Here is a 21,234-nt window from a genome sequence, read left to right on the forward strand (position 1 = left end):
CTTCTAAGATTTTAATAATTTCAACTTTAAACTATAATAGGGAATTTAATTGTAATGTATTTATAAATAGAAGATTTTTTGTGTGTAATGTTTATGAAATAATTTTGGGTTTACCTGGTCATTTTTCTCATTATACGTGTGTGAAGCTAAGGTCTGTCTATGAAGGTATTCATGTCTATGATGCGATTAGTTAATAAACAATTTTCCTTTTGCTAATGGTAGTTGAGGTGCTGCAAATTAAACAAGCCATTAGCTCACAGTAAATGACAGTGGAAAGTAGAAAATCACGATATATCTTAATAACATGACATAATTATATGAAAATGAAAATCGAATCCCCACCACGTAGAAGAGGGGGACCTTGTCTAGTACGTAGAAAAATGGGTGAGAGAAAGTTGGTTAGTGTGATAATGTCATATAATATGTAGATAGGAACCCGACACACACAAGTCATGTGAATTTTGAAAGAGTCTCTTTGCGACCCAATGAATATATATATATATATATATATATATATATCTCGATCCCATGCATGCTTTGCTTGCACACATCTTGTTGTTATATGCCTAACCCCAAAACCAAAACAAATCAAGAAAGGAGAGACTCGATGAGCTTTTGAATGCTTCTCGTGCAACATTCACTATTGACTACATGCATCTTTCCTTTACCATACTGTCAGTCTTTATGGATTTGCAGGAAGTGGAAGACTTCAGTCTTTTACACCTTCCTTCTCATTCACTTCCTGTTTCCCTCAAACTTCACAATTTGTATTTATATTTTTTCTGTTGCCTTTATGCTGAACCTCCAAATTCTAAAATAATTTTTTACTTCTGACTTTTAAAATTAATATTAAATAAACCACCGCTGCTTACATGAATACTATTATACTACTTATTCCATTTTAAAATAATTTTCATCATAAATTATTTTACATAAATTAAGAAAAAAAATTAATTTTATATAATCATTAATTCATTTATAAATTTTGTTGTCTATTAATAATATTATAAGGAATATTAGTAAACAAATAATTAATATTTTATTAAAAAGTTCAAATGATAATTATTTTACAATAAATTTTTTTTTATATTACAATTATAATGAAATGGAGGGAGTGGTAAATTGTTTGATCCCTTTAAAAAATTATTATTGTCAGTCGTTGAGGAATCTATATTGGATTCTTGAGTACGATGTCGGAATTAACTGGTAATTTGTTCAATATGACTTGGTTTTACCAAACTTGTACTTTATTTTTGTTGAGAATCCTGTGTAAGTGTGGTTCGTGAGAAAAGGAAGTATATCTGGAAAAAGGTAATCTAATGCTTAAGCAAGTAATAATTTATTAATTTAACTAGAATAACAAAATATATTAAATTCATACCTAATATAACGATGCTACCAATATTCATATGATTTAGGAGTGGGCTGGATTCCTAAGATCAGGGATCATGGTTTTCTTATGAGAAATGATATATGTTGTATGAGTATATATTATAAGGTGATTTTACTCTCAGCCCCAATTAACTGAGTTTTTTTGTCAACAAAATTTTACTTATAATTTTTTTTTTTAAAAGAGTGAGTGTATTTGTACACTTTGACCATAGTGTCGGCTCGCCAATATATATAGGTAGCCAACAGATAAACAACAATTTGTACTCATAAGTATTGTATGGATATAAGTATTATTTTTTTCAAATGAATTCTGTAATATCTTACTAAGATTTTACCCATTATTTTTGGGGAGTTTTTATTCTCACCCCTGAAATTTCTATTCTCACCATCCATGTGGGTGGCTTTTTAAAATTCCAAATAATTCTTAAATTTTGATCATTTGACGAAAATAATTTTTTATTAGACTTTATTTACTTCTTAATCAAATTTTGAATTACTCAAGATTTTTTCTCTTAATAAATCAAAGGGTTAAGACAAAAAAAAGGGGGTAAAAACCGCTTTTTTGGGACTATGGCTGTACCACTTCCTTTGTTGCATGCTAATACCCTTTATAAAACCTAAAAACAAAAAAAAAAAGAAAAGAAAGAAAAGGACGCAAAGCCTTGTGCATTTTGGTTCACAGCTTGTACCAATACATTAGTAATCGACTCAGTAACTGGGCCAGCATCCCCTTCAGAAACTTACTCCATTGTCAAACACGGGCCTTGATGAAGAAAGAAGATCTGTTAATTGGCGAAGTATTACTATGCTATGGCCCAAAAGACTTAATAGTCTTTTCTTGTTCTTTATTTTATTTTTCTTATCAGCACTGCACAACATGTATATCAATACTCTTAAAAAAAAACATGTATATGAATAGTATCGACATTTATATATAGATTAAATTATTATATTAATTAGTACACCATTGTTGCATTAAAATATTATTACACTGTTAAAATGTTATTTATACATACTATACAATTACACTATTATAATATTATTATATAATATACTATTATAATTACAATGTTATATATTTAATGTTTTTTCTTCAAATTAATTTCTAGTAACAATAATACAAGAAACTATAATATGTATTAAACAATTTATAATATTAATTTATGACTTAGAGTTTAACACTATAATATTTTCATTCAATTTTTTAAAGATTCACTTGAGTTAATTTGTTTTCTCAATATTTTTGTGATATCAGGTAAATATTCTAAATATTTAAATTATTTTTATTTTTAAAAAAATCTATTTGGCATCTTAAAATTTTTAAAGATAAAATTAAAATTATATAGATACTTATCAGTTTTTTTAAATTAATTGTAATAATCTATTTTTTAAATATATAATAATTTGATTGATATCAACCTAATTAATATTATGTTGTGTTATCAAAATGACCAATGAATTTAAGCGAAAATTGATTACCAAACTGGTTCATTTAACCCACACATGTATCACCAAACTAGTTCATTTAATCTTAAATTTAATATTTACAATACAGTATTTGAATCAACTAACACAAAGTTATTCTAATTAATTCAGTAATCTCGAATTTCATTTTTTTGCATATACAATTGTTAAATACTTTGATAAAAATATTTACAACTCAATAATTATACGCAAGATTTTTCTTATAGATATTACCTATGGTCTATACCAAAAATCTATAATCTAATATGTATTTAATTCTCTATTGAGAGACATTTCAAAACACGTTTATTTCAATCCATGAATCCTGTGTCCTTAGACTCGGTTTGTTTTATGCTTTCTAATGAAAAATCAAACACTTGTATACAAAATTGTTTCTTACTGATGCACTATTGTCTAATAAATTAAAATGAAAAGCATAAGATTGTTGTACACTTATTTTTTTCTTCACTAATCCCTATGTAAAGATATTTCATTATTGTAAGTTTTAATTACGATATCATTTATATTTTAAATAATTTTTATTTATTATTAATTTTAATAATGTAAAAAAATGAAGCCAGACTAAAATGCTAGTTACGATAACTTCAACTAATCAGTCCATCAACATGTCCCTTTCCCTTATGAAAAAAATGAATCATCTGAGCCCACCATTCGTATTTCTTCAAATACCAACTTTACTCTACTTTTAAATATTTTCTAATTTAAAAAGAACAAAATTGAGATCATACTACTTTAAATCTTTTTTTTTTTTTTTTAAATCACATGCACGTGGTTCTCTCTTTTTCTAAAGTATTATTTCCCCACTTCACTTTGGCGTTTAGGAGGAGAGAGAGTTGACGGAGGCAACAAAAGTAAGAAGTCACCCATGCTTTTCTGTTTTCTGCATAGCGCGCGCTGTTGAAGTTGAAGGACTATGGGATGTAACTTGTAGGAGAGTGGAAGTACATATTGAGAATATTTAAAGATATTTATTTATTATAATTTATACCTATAGACTTCGATTTTTTTTTTAGATTGTACATAATTCTCCTAATTTTTAAGCAATCTCTCTTATAGTGGTGCACATTAATTAGTGTAATGTACAGGAGATATCAATGTAATTTTTTCCAAATAATTAAGGAATTAATATAGAATAAAAGGAATATATATAAAGTACAATCTTAAAAAAAATTCCGAAGAGAGTGTAATTTACTCTAAGTAATTTTACCTTTTTCTTTAAAAGAAAGTAATTTTGCCATTTAATCTTTTTTTTAATATTTTACCTTTTACATGGTTCTGTAGAAAACCATCTGTTTCTGTTTTTTTATCCAACTTTTCCATTTTTTTATTTATATTAATGAACTAAAAGTTAACATTTTTTTACTGCAACTAAAGTTAACATAGACATCGATATATAATTAAAATACTGTTACAATATATCAAATCTAACATTTTTAAAAAAGTAAATAAACAGACACATTAGCGTTTTTGTTTTCGCTGGCATGTAATAATAATAATAATAATAAGATGAATATGATTAATGGGTGATTGATTTTTTTAAAATGAAAGTATAGCCAAAATAAAAATAAATAGTCAATTAAGTTTTTGAAAGCACAAAAATACAATTTAAATATTTTCAAAAATAAAAATAACTCTTAAAAAACTATTTTTTCCGGACCAAAATATAAGAAAAATATATATCTTTAGATTTAAATATTTAATGATTTCATCCTAAAATTATATTTTTAGATTCAATTAGTTATTACTTTAGTTGTAATGATTATTTTTTATTATTGATATCAAATTTTAGTAAAGAGTATTTCAGAAAAAATGTGTATTTTTTAAACATGTTTCTTGAAATTAAATGATATTGAAAAATTTTATTTTACTTATATCTAAGTTCAAAAGAAAGTACTAACAAAACTAAATAAAATTGTTTTTTAAAGTAATATTGGATTCTTATTATAATTAAGATACAATTAACAAAATTATGAGTATTAAGAAAAATGATTAATTTGGGAATTTGGGAAGAGTTAATGGATAGGTGTGCGGTGGTCCCGCCACCTTGTCCAGATTCAAAAAGCAGTGATTATGATTGGAATTGGGTGGGTACTCAATTATCTGTTGTCTGTTTGTATGGGCGGTCATGGGTTCCGTAACTGTCACCGTCCAATTTGGGAGCGGGACACGTGTCCTCCCAGATCTCATCCTGGTGTCTGAGATTCTTTGGTAATAGTAAAACTTGCTTATAAAGTGGGTTTTCACTTGTCTTAGTTAGTGATACGATTCCTTTGGTTTGCAGTAATGGGTGCTCTGGATCACATATCGGAACTCTTTGACTGCTCCAGTGGCAGTTCCAAGCACAAGAAGCGCAAGCAATTGCAGGTAAGTTAGCCACTTTTATAATCGTCAGATCTGTTGGTTTTATGCTAATGGATGTGATTTTGATTTGATCAGACGGTGGAGGTGAAAGTGAAGATGGACTGCGAAGGATGCGAGAGGAAAGTGAGGAAGGCGGTGGAGGGGATGAAAGGCGTGAACCAGGTGGATGTGGAGCGTAAGGCCAACAAAGTCACTGTGGTCGGCTACGTCGAGGCCTCTAAGGTGGTCGCCCGCATCGCTCACCGCACCGGCAAGAAAGCAGAGCTCTGGCCCTACGTCCCCTACGACGTCGTTGCTCACCCCTACGCACCCGGAGTCTACGACAAGAAAGCCCCCTCCGGTTATGTCCGCAACACCGATGATCCTCACTATTCCCATCTCGCACGTGCCAGCTCCACTGAGGTCCGCTACACCACTGCTTTCAGCGACGAAAACCCCTCCGCCTGTGTCGTTATGTGAAACTATTCTCTTTATTTGTTATCTTCGCTTTCATTCTATCTTGTTTTTCAGATCATGTTGTATTTTTTCTCTGTTGAATGATACTCCTTCGCCTTTACCTACATCTTTCTTTCTTCCTTCATAGTCTCACTCACATCTCGTTTCCAGTTCATCCTCAACAACTCTCTCTCGCCCATCAATGCCAAATTATTTTTTTAATACATTTTTTATTTTTTATTTTGACCCCTTATACTTCCAAATACTCATTTTAATTCTTAATATTTTGATATTTTCGTCAGCGGTCAATGTTTTAAAATTAATCAAAATGAACAATTTGAAAATCTTTATTGATGACAATTAAACAATTCACCCACAATGACTCGCTAGTACAAGTGATAATAAATTTATGTTTTAATCAATATAAAATAAATTATATTAAAAAAATAAATATTTATTTTATATATGCTTACGATTTTCAATAAAAATTTATCACAAACATAGACAATTTTATAATACTAAAACAAAAAGAAAAAAAAAATTAAACGGTTCACATCTAGAGCCCACAAAGAGACACAACTCCTCACACTCACTGTGAGCAAAATATAAATATTATTCAAATTGCACATTAAGGATTACATTTATTTATAAAATTTGTTTCATGGTGTTTAACTTTAGTTTTTCCTCTGGCTCACACAAGGGAATATTCTTGAAGGAAAGAAGATAATCCTAATTTAAGGAAACATACAAACAAAAAGGCCCCAAAAGAGTTAGGGAGCATTCGGTAGAAAAAAGTTTTTTATGATTATTAGGAAACTCAATTTTTGAAAATGATAATTCTTTAGAATGTGTAAAATATGTTTCGTTAGTCTTTATGTTTTTTGGAATTAAACATTCATGTAAAATAAGTAATTAAAACTTTTCATTCAATTGGAAAAGTTAAATTCGCACCCTCCTCCTTAGGAATATTTTAACAAAAAGTGGACTAAAATTGATTTTTAATAATCATTCTTTTTGTTATTTGCATACCAAACATAAAAATCATAATTTTCTATTTTAAGACTCTTGGAAAAATAAAAACTTTTCGTTTATCAAACATCTCTTTAAAAGCTCAAATTATTAAAATTAAACAAAATAAAATAATATAAGGCTCAATTGTATAAATAAAATAAAATAATATAGTTAAAAGTAAATCAAGCTCTACATTAAACTCTTCATCGACTTTCACTCTCAGCTCGGATGTGTTTATCACTTTTAGATACTATTCAGATCTCTTTATTGATGAATAAAATTAGTTATTCATTAATTATTGAATTTTAGGAAAATGAAAGACAGAAATGAGGAATAACTTTAAAAAATATATATTTATATTTTATCTAAAATTCAGAATAATAGTTAATATATATTTATATTTTATTCTGTTATTTACTATAATATTTCATGTGTTAATATTATAACTCACAATTTTATTATTCATCATTAATAATTAAAAAAATAATTTAATTTAACATTATATTATAAATTATAATAAACAATTTAAAAAGTAAAATTCCCACCCTCTTTATCAGGCATTCTAAATATTTCCTCTCATCCTTTCTTTAAATGTGTTTTTCACACACAATATGTAACTAGGCAAAAAAAATAAAATTATCTGTCAATTAGATCAAAATAATTTTTGTTTTATTTTTATCTCTAAATTGAAATTTAATAATTTTTAAAAATAATAATAATTAAAAATAACATGATATGATATGAATTATTAATTATAAATTAAAAATGTAATTTTTATAATCAAAGATATTTATTATAATATAATTTATATATTATAAATTATTTGTTTATTATAAATTTTAATTATATAAAATACATATGTATCACGTAGGCTAAAGGTACAATCAAACATAATATAAATCGAACGTAAGCTATAGCTAACTGGAACCAATCAGGTGTGTTGTTTACTTGTCTCACAGAATTGTAACATGAAAGTATTGTGATTTAAAATACAGAGAGTACATCGTTTTAAGTTTAAACTGATTTCTTTTGTGAATTTTTACAATAAGAATTCTATATTTCAATGTGTCATTCACATAAAATATTTTCTGCATTAAAATAGGAGTAGAAGATAGTACTGCTGCTATACAAGTGCTCTATACAAACTTTACATAACACTTGTATTGTGATATCAGTACAAATGTAAGATTTTACCTTATCCAACTAACAAGATTTTTTTTATTTTCTAATGTGAAATTTGGTCATTCTTGAGTATTGAAATGCACGAGATCTAATTCTTTTGTCCATTTTTTACATGCAAAAGAACGATTCTTGAGACATACTAATGCCCAGTACAACACAGTCACATCACACAAATTTAATTTAATTAACGGAGGTTTTAAGTAGATTTCTACTTAAGAGAGAATCTTGAATTCGTAATTGTTACCTATATCTAAAACAAAATCTTGAATTTATAATTGTTACCTTGATCTAAAACCATAAATTAACAAGGAGGGATGATTTTTCTTTATCTTGTGACTAGTATTTCTCACACTATTGTGCATTTTAAATTCTTCATTTAATGGATAATCTGTCTTTCTTTTTGCACTTCATAAAAATCAATTAGCACTCCCCTTTAAGCTGGTTGGTTTTTATGGGGTGTAGGGAGCTTTAGTCACGGAGACTAAATGATCAAAACCCAAAGTCAAATATTAGTATTCATTACTTAAGACAAGTTAAGGAAAGTTACAATCTTTTCCATAAATGATTTTATTGGTCTTTATAATAATTAGTTGGGTTATAATTAATAGATATCCAAAGTGAGAACCAAGAACTTTCATCCCATGTTGGATAGTTATTAGACATTAGCCAATAAATAGTGTTCAATTTGAGGCAGCAGTCTGTGTGTATTTTTTTTTTTTTTTTTCACTCGTCTCTCGCCAAAATAATGTCTAGGTGTTTGCCCTTCCCTCCACCAGAATACGTGAAGAACGGTTTACAGGGTGAGGCACTCTTAATACAGCTACAGGTCAGTTCCAATATATATATGCTCTATTGTAAAACAATATTTTTTTTAATGTTCTTATATATAGATTTTGCTTCAATTATCAAGTTACGTCAAAAAGGTGTATTTTGTAATGGAAAAGCATGAAACATCAGGTTTTTATTTTAAACGAAACTTCAAGTATTTGTTAATTTCTCTATCTTGAAGCATCAATGGATTACAAATCCGTGATTTGAAAATATTTTTCTTTTCGCGTGAGTGGACTAAAGCTTTGTATATTATATAAAATAATGTTCGATGCTTAAATGTGCATATTCTTTAGAAACACAATGAACGATAGAAGTCATTATCTTTTTTTGATGTAAAGAACAAACTCCATTATCTTACTTTAATGCTAATGGGAAAAAAACTTCCAAGGCTATTCAATAGATTGAAGTCGATGAATTTTTGTCCTGCTTCATGTGTCTGCATGTCACACCAAAGTACATAGTTGTAACAATCTTTGTAACCATAAATTCATAATTCAATGAAGTGATGGTGCTTGGTTACAGCGATTGACAATATGGAAAAAACTATGTAAAATCTACCGAAATATGAATGGTTTAGAGGAGTCAAGGAAAAAAAGTGTACCTATTTGGTGTTAGTTATAAGTGAAAATAGCACCGCTTATGTTGTGTGATCATGTTATTGTTATGGATACTAAATCATGAAACCATTAAGCATCAAACAATCTGATCACACAAACAAATCATGAAACCACTCGTATGATTGTCACAATTTATATTAAAGTGTGTCTGTACAAAGTCAAACGCAGACAGACGTTTTTGACAAATATTTCATTTTGAACAATCTGAGATTAAGGCTTTTTTCTTATCATTTAAAAGCAATTTAAATGATAAGAAAAATGTATGCAATGGAGATCCTAAAAGAAATGTGTGCACATTTCCAAATTATTTATACGCTAACTGTTCTTTTCTATGTTGAAGATCCTAAAAGAAAGGGTATTGTCTAAGAAAGAAAGAAAAAGAAAGAGGAAACATGGATGCAATGGAGATGAAGAAGTTAGGAAGAAGAAGAACTGTAAAGAAGATAAGGGGAAGCACATATATGATAGAAGCACGGATTGTTGGGGGGGAAAGGACAAAAAAACAAGAAGGAAACATAAGAATCCTGGGATTGAAAATCGCACTCTTTCTGATAAATGCAAATTGGGTGGTACATTTGGAATAGAGAAGTCCTCTACTTTTCCACCCCAAGTTATGATCACAAACACTCCTCATAAAAGGAACTCTAAATGTAACAATTATCAAGGCGTTTGCCTAACAAGAAAAGGTGAAATTGATCCAGATAAGAACTTGGAAATATTTAAGGGAACTTTTGCTGAAAGTGACATGTTGGAGACAAAATTGGAGTGGTCACAGACTGTTCAAACTGACTTTGAAGATGAAAAGTGGTGGCTACCCAAGAAGATAAGTGAAAAAACACAAGCTAAAGATGATAGCAATGGCACTATGATCATCAATCAAGGAATCCAACCATATGCCCGTTATTTGGCTGATGCTGATATATATGCTTTGCCTTATGTTGTACCATTTTAAGCCATCTGTTTCTTTTTAAAACTATCTATATAAGACCCAAAGTTTAAACTTTGTATTGTGACAAACTTCACATGTATTCTACAGGTAAAGATAAATCAGAAGACATCTGAAATGAATGGCAGCTGGATTAAGGTCTCGGATTTTAGGTCAAGTTCTATGCCCGCGTTTGCAATTGTTGGAAAGAAATCTAAATCCCTTAAGAAACTTACGGATGAAAAAGCCTTCAGGATATTGGAGGGTAAAGCTAGCTTTTTTACTAGAATTTAGATAGTTCAAACTTCAAAATTCCCTCTTGCTTCATTTGTTTATGCCGTATCAAAATATAAGCTTAAAAATAATATGAGTAATTATATTTTTGTTGTATTTGTATGCTTTAAATTTCTACCGTCACAATGCTTAGTATTTTAAGAAAATTAGTTTGATGACTTTTCCTTTTAATTTTTTTTATTCAGGATTCATAATAAATATATATTTGATTGCATTAATTAGTTTTAAAATTTCTACTAAATTTAACGTCATAAATGGTTAATATGTTGACAACTTTGATTTGATGAATTTTACTTTTTAAGTTTTTAACTCAGATTCAAAATGCTAAAAAAAAAATCAGATTCATACTAAATACTATATTTGATGCATTAATTAGTTAAATTTTCTACTAAATGTAAGAATATGTCATAACAATTAATATTTTAAGAAATTTGATTTGCTGACTTTTCCTTTTAAGTTTTTAATTCATCTTATACTTAATATATTTTATTGTAGTATTTTGTTTTACAATTTAAGGAGTTACAACTGTTAACTTTTTAAGAAATTTGATTTGATAACTTTTCCTTTTTAGTTTTAATTTCGGGTTTCGTTCTTAATGTTTGATCAAGTTAATTGGTTTAACCTTTGTGCTAAATTTAAGAAAGTTACCACGGCCAGTATTTTAAGAATTTTGATGAAGTTTCCTTTTTAAGTTTTTTAATTCAAGCTTCATATTTAATACATTTTATTGCATTAAGTGGTTTTAAATTTTATCCTAAATTTTAGGATATCACAACAATATTATGATGTATTAGAAAATATTTATTGAATTCTTATTCACATTTTATATTTATTAGTTTCAAACCGTGTTAATTTATTTATTATTATTATTGATTATTGAGGATGATATTTGGCTAAATTACCATAGTTAACTACAAATAGGAACCATTTGAATTACAGAGTTCCGTAAGCTTCCATTTTTATTTCTATTGGTGGTTTTCATGATTTTCGTATGATGTTTTCAAGAATCATTGACAAGGAAAATTAAACCAGACAGGAGGGAAATTTCGCACTAATATGACATCTCCCATTATTTACTTCCAATTCATATTCCTTATGTTTCTTACTATGAAGCATATACTAAGATTTATTCCTACTCGAGTAAAAAAATCCATTAATTCCGAAGTTTGTCTCTAAAGCTCAAATTTAGAGTTAACACTCGATTCTTTAATCAAAATTGTATCATCCAAAAAAAAAACACAGAACATTGTAAATTAAACAGGTACTCAAGGTAAAGCCTAATATAATCTTATTCTTATAAGAAAGTTTTTGGTCTTCCTTCTAGAGTTCTCATAATCAGGGATGAATCCAAAGGTATATCCAAAGCGGGCCATTTTTTTCTTCCGTACAAATTATTTTTAAAAAAATAATGACTTCCACAAAAATAGGAAAACGTAATAACCACTTAATCCATCCATGTAGCAACGCAGAGTTCAGAAGTCTTCATCCGAACTAACAAGATCAATTTCAATCATCTTTTCTATTCTCTTTAGGGTTTTATCAGCCAAAACCTGCCCGTCTGGTTTTATTCTCTTTTCACCCGACTGTCGGTTTCCTATGACTGGAGAGGATCCCACATTCGGAAAAGATGATTTCCTGAAGACAATAACAAGTGAAATTGGTATGCCAGTTAGGCCTCTACCCATAAGATGCAAGTGACAAAAACTAGAATCTTTTCCTTTTTGTGACTCACCTCTTCTCTGTCCATTTGTTTTGAACATTTGGAAATTTTGATCCTTTATTCTTCATTTTTGGATCCGACTTGGCTGCATATAGTAGCAAAAGCCAGCTAAGAATAAAATAGCATGAATACATTAATGAATGCCAATGCCATTGTAGTTACAAGATAGTCCAATTACCTGCAACCTCAGAAAGAAACCTAATCCCTTGCGAATGAGAAGCTGTTGTTACTTTTCCTGCATTGCTGGTATAGAAATTATTATTAATACTAGACTGCAAAAGAATTCAAGTGGAGTAAAAAAAAAGTAGAATGTCCTTGCAATATAGCCCAGCGGGTACTGTGCCCATGTTAATAATGACAAACCTCAATGCCTTTCTGATACCATCCACGGACAATAATTTCACAGGCTGAGACTTCTTCAAGTTTGTTTTGTCAGCAAGAGGGTCAACTAAGTAAATTCCTTCTGATTTGAGGTAACCCATAGGCCTAAACGCTGTTCTTAAGTTTCTGCTAACAAAAGCCACGTTCTTGTCACATGAGGTGAAATCAAACAAGTTGAGAACAAGCTTTATACTAGCAATAAGAAACTAAATACCCACCCTCCCTTGAGTTCAGTTCGCATTGAGGAATACTTCTCTGATGCTTTCTACAGGGTGATATATGAAGTTAGTGAACTAATATCCTTGTTACAACAGAATAGACAAGAAAACATGAAAGAATTAAATGCTACTTACTGATTTATGATATTTACAATATGTGCCATGACGTCTGAAATAACAAAGATAAACGGTTAACATCAATCACCATATGAAAAACACTGATACTGTCAGAAGGATGGTTTACGAGGAAGAGTATTAATTAGAGAGATATCACAATATTGTACAGGGTGCTATTTTATATTTCCTTTATCAATGAGTACACCTTATTGAACAGCTTAACAAGCATGACAAGCACATGGATCCATGTTACAACTAATATTGCTCATGTTTTGCAAATGTGAATTTAGTGAAGTGAATTCTTAAAAATCCATAGATTGTTATTGCAGTGACAATGCCTTACAAAAATCTAGACTATTGACTCACCCACACTGCACTTCATTTTCTAAAGTTCATCCTAGAGAATATTACAAACTTGCAATAAATATTCTGCAACATCTAGCAGATCTTACTTTTTCTTCTTTGCCCTTAAAAAGTGCCAGTCTATGGCTATTAGTATCTAAAGGTTGTCCACTTTCTCTTTTGTTTTATCTGTCAGAGTGAAAATTCAAATGTGTTCTCATGATTAAGGTACTTGGACTCAAACACTGCCAAATTACAATTTAAATCAGATATATTCAATAAAGGGATCATCTGTAAAAACATTTGTAAAAGCTGTGATCTATGGCTATTGCAATTTCACATGCCATCATAACACAAAAAAAAAAAAAAAATTCAAGAAACTCAGATGTTTGCATACTTATTTATGACTAGGGTACAAGCCATCCCATCTGTTCGTTTCCCTTTGCAAACTCCATAATCAACAGAGGTGCCCATCTTCATAATTTGTCTGGTGGAGTATATACTCAAAGAAAAACCATTACCCTGCAAAAAAAAATAAAAAATATTAAGAGATTGCAAAAGTTTTATCAAACCTTGATGAATAAAAAGAAACAAAAATCGAAGCTCATGACAATTGACTACCGCATTATCCTTGCGGACGGTAGAATTAAAGAGTGCAAAGACGGTTCCAGCCTGCTCTTGCATGTTCATCTGATAAGCATCTCCAAACAAGAAAAGAGAAACAGTAGTTTCATCTAAACAGCCAATTTTCCATATACAATAGCTCTTCCCTGTTGAACTTGTCTTCTGAGTCCCCTTCTCGGTCAATACTCCAACAGTGGCCCAACTTCCAGAAACAGTATCCCCAACTAAGGAATTCCTGAACAAACCAAATCCATATCAATTACAATTTACAAAAAAACATTACAAGAAGAAGAAGCGGATGTGAAGAAGAGTAGTACTTACTTGATAACCGACAGCCGAACAAAACGAATGTCTGAAAAATGTTCCTTAAGCTCGGCAGGAGTTAACAATTGGTTCCTGGAAAAGAAAACAGAGAGAGAGAGAGAGAGAGAGAGAGAATAAGAGGCACTTACAGCTGGGGAATATAATAAAATAGAGAAAAATGAAAGAAACCTTATTCGAAGGCCCGAAAACTTTTCAAGGTGGGAATCAACATTAATAACGGGTTTGTTAGTTGGTTTGGGGGGATCGTAAGGAAGGCAATCCTGAAGGGCGCTTTTGAAAACGGACATGTCGGGTTTATCCCTTTCCCTTTGGTTGGGAAGTTCAAGTTCATCATCATCATCGTCTGAGATTGTGGGAGAAGATGGAGGGGTTTCAGCAACTCTCTCGTCAAGGGAAAGGAGGAGATCCAGATCCTCTTCGTGGCTTGTCATCATGTCATGCCCTATTATTGCTCTGCGCGCACCTCACTATTCTAAGGGTTATATTTTAGGGTTTTGCTGATTTCGATTTCGATTTTGATTTTGGAGGGAGAGAGACAGCGAAGCGTAACTAAATATTTTGGAGGGAATTCATAAGAAACTCCAATTGTTATTCATTTATTTCTTTCCCTCCCTTTCCAAACTGGATTCGACATTTCGCTTCTCGGAACATCAACCATAAGATGAGTAGTGACATTTTTAGGTTCAATAATGGAACTTTTTAATCCTTTTTTTTGTGAATTTTATCTTCAGGAAATTAATTTGACTCATTTTATTAAAAATTTTGCCGACATAAATGTGTTAAAATAATTACGTATTTTATTTTTTTTTTATAATTTTTACTTTCAACATTTATGTTTATGTGAGCAACACGTTACGTTCGTAACGTAGATCGACAGAAATAAATAATAATAAATACAAATAAAAAATGATGGTTAATTATTATTATTCAGAGATGATAATTTGACGTGATTCCAAGAAATATTTTTATTCATTTAAAGAAAATATCGAAAAGAATATTAATAATGTCTAATTAAACGAGTGAAAACTTTATTATTTAATTAATTTATAATATAGAAATAAACATATGTTATCAAAGTTTAAGTTTCATATTCACTTTGATTTTTAAACAATCCATCCGGCTATAGTGTAGAAATAAATATATATTTTCAAAGTATAATTCAATAATAATTTATAACTAAAAGGCATTGTAAAAAAAATTATGCTTAAAATATATTTTAATTAAACTCACATGAATTATAATTTACTAAACTTAACATTTCAATTGGGTTTTTGTGTGGCAACTAGGGAAAATGATTATTGACTAGTTAGTTTGTTTATTTAGGTAGTGAGTAAAATATAGATGAAATGTGGGTCTTAATGTGGCATGTGTTGCAGCCATGGAAGAAGCTCCACCAAGGGATTGGTAACAGAAATGAAAGTTATAGTAAGAGGAAGAGCGAGTTTGTCTCGGAGGCCCCTATATAAGTGAGGGGGCATGCAAAGGTTGAATCAGCTTCTGGGTAACTCCCTCTACCTGAGAAGGAGGATCCCTGTGCTAGCTCGATCAAAGATCAAAGATGGAGGAGCGGACTCGCAGCATTCTGATTTTGATGACCTTGCTTTCCATCTCCATTGCTGGCGGCAATGCAGGTGGCTTGCAGCATCATAAGGGTAGGCATGGTAAGCATGGTCGTCATATGTCTGCTCGTAATGTGACTTACGACGGTAAGTCACTGTTCATTAACGGAAGGCGCGAGATCCTTTTTTCCGGCTCCGTCCATTACACACGAAGCACCCCAGATATGTGGCCTGACATTCTTGACAAAGCAAGGCGCGGAGGCTTGAACGTCATTCAAACTTACGTTTTCTGGAACGCTCACGAGCCAGAGCCCGGCAAGTTCAACTTCCAAGGCAATTATGATCTTGTCAAGTTCATTAGGCTCGTTCAAGCCAAAGGCATGTTTGTCACTCTCAGGGTTGGTCCCTTCATCCAAGCCGAGTGGAACCACGGAGGTCTTCCTTATTGGCTTAGAGAGGTCCCTGGCATCATATTCCGCTCTGACAATGAGCCCTACAAGTTTCACATGAAAGCCTTCGTGTCTAAGATTATACAGATGATGAAGGATGAGAAGCTCTTTGCTCCCCAAGGAGGTCCCATCATCTTGGCTCAAATTGAGAACGAGTACAATCATATCCAACTTGCATACGAAGAGAAGGGAGACAGTTACGTCCAATGGGCTGCCAATATGGCCGTGGCCACCGATATTGGTGTTCCATGGCTCATGTGCAAGCAGAGGGATGCCCCTGATCCCGTCATCAACGCATGCAATGGTAGACACTGTGGTGATACCTTCGCAGGGCCAAACAAACCATACAAACCAGCCATATGGACCGAGAATTGGACTGCTCAGTACAGAGTACATGGAGATCCACCATCCCAGAGATCCGCAGAAGACATCGCATTCTCAGTTGCCCGTTTCTTCTCCAAGAATGGAAATTTGGTCAACTACTATATGGTATATAACATCCTAATCTTGTGTGTATTAACACATTTTTTATAAGTACCTAGTTTGTTTCTAATTACTCGATCTTGTAGTACCATGGTGGAACAAACTTTGGCAGAACAAGCTCTGTGTTTAGCACAACCCGTTATTACGATGAGGCACCTCTTGATGAATACGGTCTGCCCAGAGAACCGAAATGGAGTCACCTGAGGGACGTGCACAAAGCTTTGCTCCTTTGCAGGAGGGCTATCCTTGGTGGCGTTCCCAGTGTCCAAAAGTTGAACCATTTTCACGAGGTTAGAACCTTTGAGAGGGTTGGAACCAACATGTGTGCTGCTTTCATCACTAACAACCACACCATGGAGCCAGCCACCATTAACTTCAGAGGCACAAACTACTTTTTGCCTCCACATTCCATCAGCATCCTCCCCGATTGCAAGACCGTGGTCTTCAACACCCAACAGATTGTTTCACAGCACAATTCAAGGAACTACGAGAGGTCACCCGCAGCCAACAATTTCCACTGGGAGATGTTCAATGAGGCCATTCCAACGGCCAAGAAAATGCCAATCAACCTCCCAGTTCCCGCAGAGCTTTACAGCTTGCTTAAGGACACCACCGACTATGCTTGGTACACCACCAGGTGAGGATTGTTTGTTTCATTTTATACGTACGGTTGCCTCCTAAGACTTAACTTAATCGTGATCTACTTATTCATTGTAGCTTCGAGTTGAGTCAAGAAGACATGTCAATGAAGCCCGGGGTACTTCCAGTACTTCGTGTTATGAGTCTCGGACATTCAATGGTTGCATTCGTAAACGGAGACATCGTTGGTAAGCACACAAATTTCATCATCATTACTAGAGTGAGAAAGGGGGTACTAATACGAATGTCTTGTTGTGTGTTAGGAACTGCTCATGGTACCCATGAAGAAAAATCTTTTGAGTTCCAGACACCTGTATTGCTCAGGGTTGGAACCAACTATATTTCCTTGTTGTCTAGCACTGTTGGACTACCCGTAAGAGGCTCAAACTTTATTATTATTATTTTTCTGAGTTTGATCAAAGAGGAAAGCAAAGTAAAATAACATGTCACTTACAGGACAGCGGAGCTTACATGGAACATAGGTACGCAGGACCCAAGTCCATAAACATCCTTGGTCTCAACAGGGGGACACTAGATCTTACTCGCAATGGGTGGGGTCATCGGGTTGGTCTGAAAGGTGAGGGCAAGAAAGTTTTCAGCGAGGAAGGATCAACAAGTGTAAAGTGGAAACCACTTGGTGCAGTTCCGAGGGCTCTGAGCTGGTACAGGACAAGATTTGGCACCCCAGAGGGAACAGGCCCTGTTGCCATAAGGATGAGTGGTATGGCGAAGGGAATGGTGTGGGTCAACGGTAACAACATTGGTCGCTACTGGATGAGTTACCTCTCTCCACTTGGAAAGCCTACTCAATCAGAGTACCACATCCCAAGATCTTTCCTGAACCCACAAGACAATTTGCTTGTGATTTTTGAAGAGGAGGCCAGAGTTCCAGCACAGGTTGAGATCCTAAATGTGAACAGAGACACAATCTGCAGCGTAGTTGGAGAGAGGGACCCTGCGAACGTGAATTCATGGGTGTCTAGGAGGGGCAATTTCCATCCTGTAGTGAAATCAGTTGGAGCAGCAGCTTCGATGGCGTGTGCAACTGGGAAAAGGATAGTGGCAGTGGAGTTCGCAAGCTTTGGAAACCCCAGTGGTTATTGCGGAGACTTTGCAATGGGAAGCTGCAATGCTGCTGCCAGCAAGCAAATCGTGGAGCGAGAATGCTTAGGGCAAGAAGCTTGCACGCTTGCATTGGACCGTGCGGTGTTCAACAACAATGGCGTGGATGCTTGCCCAGATTTGGTGAAGCAACTTGCAGTCCAAGTGAGGTGTGCTTAGGTCTTGTTTCGTGGTTTAACTTGGCCAAGTAGAAGAGTCCAGGAGCTCAACATGTCATTGGATTTTTGTACCATCATACTTCAATTCAATGCCTACATCCTTTTAAATCAATATATCAAAATTACAGCGTTTATTTAAAACATTACCACACCTGATTTTATTCCAAATTTCATATATAATATAACCAACATATTTCAGTATAATTGAGTTATACCGACTAAATAGTAACGTAAATTATAAAAACCAACAGATAATTAATTGTTTAAATCATGAAATTTCATCTATATATAATAATAAAAAGGAAATAAATCAAATTATTCAACACAAACCTTGATTTGAAGGCAAAATAAAGTGAAACACAGTCAAAAGATTCAAAAGAATACAATAATAAATAAGTTAAGCATTAAACAAATTAATAAAAATAATATATATATATATATATATATATATATATATATATATATATATATATATATATATATATATATAATTAGTTAGTTGGTTCGTCAAAATGATCTAAACACTCTTATACATTGCTGGGCAATTAGTTTATTTTTAGACAAAAATATAATTATTTTTAAAGTTTCATTTCAATCATTTAAAATAAGTCTTATTTTAGTCTCTCTAATTTTGAAATATATCTCACATTTGGTTCAAGGTAACACTTAATAGCGCTTATTAAAATCATATTTAAATCACTTTGGGATTCAAAGGTGATGCATTTTAAAATTAAAAAAATTCAATTTTGTTAAAAAGGATAAACATATTTAACCCTGAAAATAATGTGTAATTTAATTCAACTTATTTAAATGTAAAGTTCAATCTAAATCAACCAATTCAAGCTTTGATTACATAGGGGAATCAACTAAGCTTTGATTACATAGGGGAATCAACTTGTGAGTAAGAATACTCTATCTTAATCAAAGATCTTGAATCATGAATATACAACAAATTTAAATATTTGAAAAGAGCTAATGCTATAGATAATAATTGAGTTAAAGGTTATCAAACTCGAAAGTTTACGTAAATTTGTAAGAGTTTCATAGATTTGACTCGTATACTTAATCATAGACTCGTAAGAGTCCACTTCATATAAAAATAATAACAAAATATCTATAAATAACATGTCAATTAAACATTTCAAAAATATAATAAAGTAAAGTAGTAAATCATGAATTTCACAATACTTAGCTAACCAAGTCTAGTAATGCATCACTACTAAATAATAACTTGTGGATGTTATAATAGTGGTAGAGCATTCTTATCAAGAGTTTGATGTTATTTGAGAACAAGGGTTTGATGTTATTAGAGGTGATAATTTTTTAATTCAGGAGCAACACACTAAATGGAGGTAAAATGACTTATATTTTGGTTTAATTTTTTTAACTTGCTGACTCGTTGACTCCATGATAAACGCAAGAGTTTATTTAGAGTTTATCTAATCTACCAATAATCTACTAAAAAAATAGTTTACACACGAATCAACTCACATACTCGAAAACTCGTAAGAATTAACAAGTTAACTCAAGAGTTTGATAACCATACTTAGTCAAGAAGAATACTTTCTAACAAAAATATATATCAAAAAAATATTTTACTATTTGATTGATCAGTTCAACATTTTTTAACTTCTTTTATTTGATTGATCAGTTCAATAGTTATTAACTTTTAAAAAAAAAATTATAACTTTTAAAATAATTTAATTTGATAACTAATGAAATAATTTTGCAGAGTATAAAATCTAATAACTAATTAAATCACAATCCCAGTCATAGAAGAATAAAAAAAAAATCAATTAGTTCATATAAACTAGTTAAAGAAAACACTGATTATAACTACATTATAAACTCTTTTTATAAAATATAACAAACCAATCACAATCAGTTAGTTTATATGTTACCGAATGTTAAATATTAAGAAATTATAAGATTAACTTAATGATTAATGATTAAGAAGGAGGAAAAAAAGAGTTTATATATTTAAATCATTTTCACTGACAAATTAATAATTAATATTTATATTTAAAAACAAGAAATCAATATTATATACTAATAATTTTCCATAACTAAAAATGTCTAACGCATATAGAATCACATATTAACATTGTCAAAACTGAGTCGTGAGTTAGATTAAAATAAAGTAATTTATATATAAAAGAAAAATCAACATATATAATGTTGAATTGATATTAAAAAAAGCATATGTTCAATTCAATTTTCAAAATAAGAATAAATTATCAAACTAAATTGCAAAAAAAAAAAAACAGCTTTTTAAACTTTTTATTTGATATGCTTTCTACTTTTAAAACTAGCTTCACAATTTAAAATATCTAGTCCTAACAATCACTTTTTAATCATTTAGCAAGGATATCATACATTACACATTTTGAATGTCATTGGAAGAATTCAAACTCCCAATCACTTTTTCCTCCCTCCTTCCTTTTATAATCACGGGATCATCTTTTATAAATACAAATCCAACTTTACTAAAATTAAAAAATAAAAATATTTTATCTTTAAAGAAAAAATAAATTAAACTCGTAAGCACTATAATCATCACCACAC

At 31.3% G+C, this 21,234-nt stretch overlaps 3 protein-coding genes across 3 annotated transcripts; 2 read left to right on the forward strand and 1 right to left on the reverse strand.

Annotated features, from left to right (window-relative positions):
• Positions 1 to 5,012: 5,012 nt before the first annotated feature.
• LOC100780624 (heavy metal-associated isoprenylated plant protein 26) lies at positions 5,013 to 5,798 on the forward strand. The gene is made up of 2 exons (XM_006577835.4): positions 5,013 to 5,241; positions 5,314 to 5,798. The coding sequence occupies exons 1-2, from the start codon at positions 5,161 to 5,163 to the stop codon at positions 5,695 to 5,697; spliced, it is 465 nt and encodes a 154-aa protein (XP_006577898.1). The 5' UTR covers positions 5,013 to 5,160; the 3' UTR covers positions 5,698 to 5,798.
• A 6,006-nt stretch (positions 5,799 to 11,804) lies between these two features.
• LOC100527758 (protein MCM10 homolog) lies at positions 11,805 to 14,932 on the reverse strand. Its single transcript, XM_003522610.5, has 10 exons — positions 14,428 to 14,932; positions 14,257 to 14,331; positions 13,933 to 14,170; positions 13,709 to 13,833; positions 12,988 to 13,021; positions 12,853 to 12,899; positions 12,617 to 12,760; positions 12,432 to 12,496; positions 12,266 to 12,338; positions 11,805 to 12,168 (listed from the first exon to the last, which is right to left on the reverse strand). The coding sequence occupies exons 1-10, from the start codon at positions 14,691 to 14,693 to the stop codon at positions 12,006 to 12,008; spliced, it is 1,230 nt and encodes a 409-aa protein (XP_003522658.1). The 5' UTR covers positions 14,694 to 14,932; the 3' UTR covers positions 11,805 to 12,005.
• Positions 14,933 to 15,770: 838 nt separating this feature from the next.
• Positions 15,771 to 18,810, forward strand: LOC100791456 (beta-galactosidase 13). The gene is made up of 5 exons (XM_003523447.5): positions 15,771 to 16,756; positions 16,837 to 17,387; positions 17,468 to 17,577; positions 17,653 to 17,762; positions 17,846 to 18,810. The coding sequence occupies exons 1-5, from the start codon at positions 15,818 to 15,820 to the stop codon at positions 18,668 to 18,670; spliced, it is 2,535 nt and encodes an 844-aa protein (XP_003523495.1). The 5' UTR covers positions 15,771 to 15,817; the 3' UTR covers positions 18,671 to 18,810.
• Positions 18,811 to 21,234: the final 2,424 nt, after the last annotated feature.

This window comes from Glycine max, chromosome 4, assembly GCF_000004515.6.
Source record: "Glycine max cultivar Williams 82 chromosome 4, Glycine_max_v4.0, whole genome shotgun sequence".
NCBI lineage: Eukaryota > Viridiplantae > Streptophyta > Magnoliopsida > Fabales > Fabaceae > Glycine > Glycine max.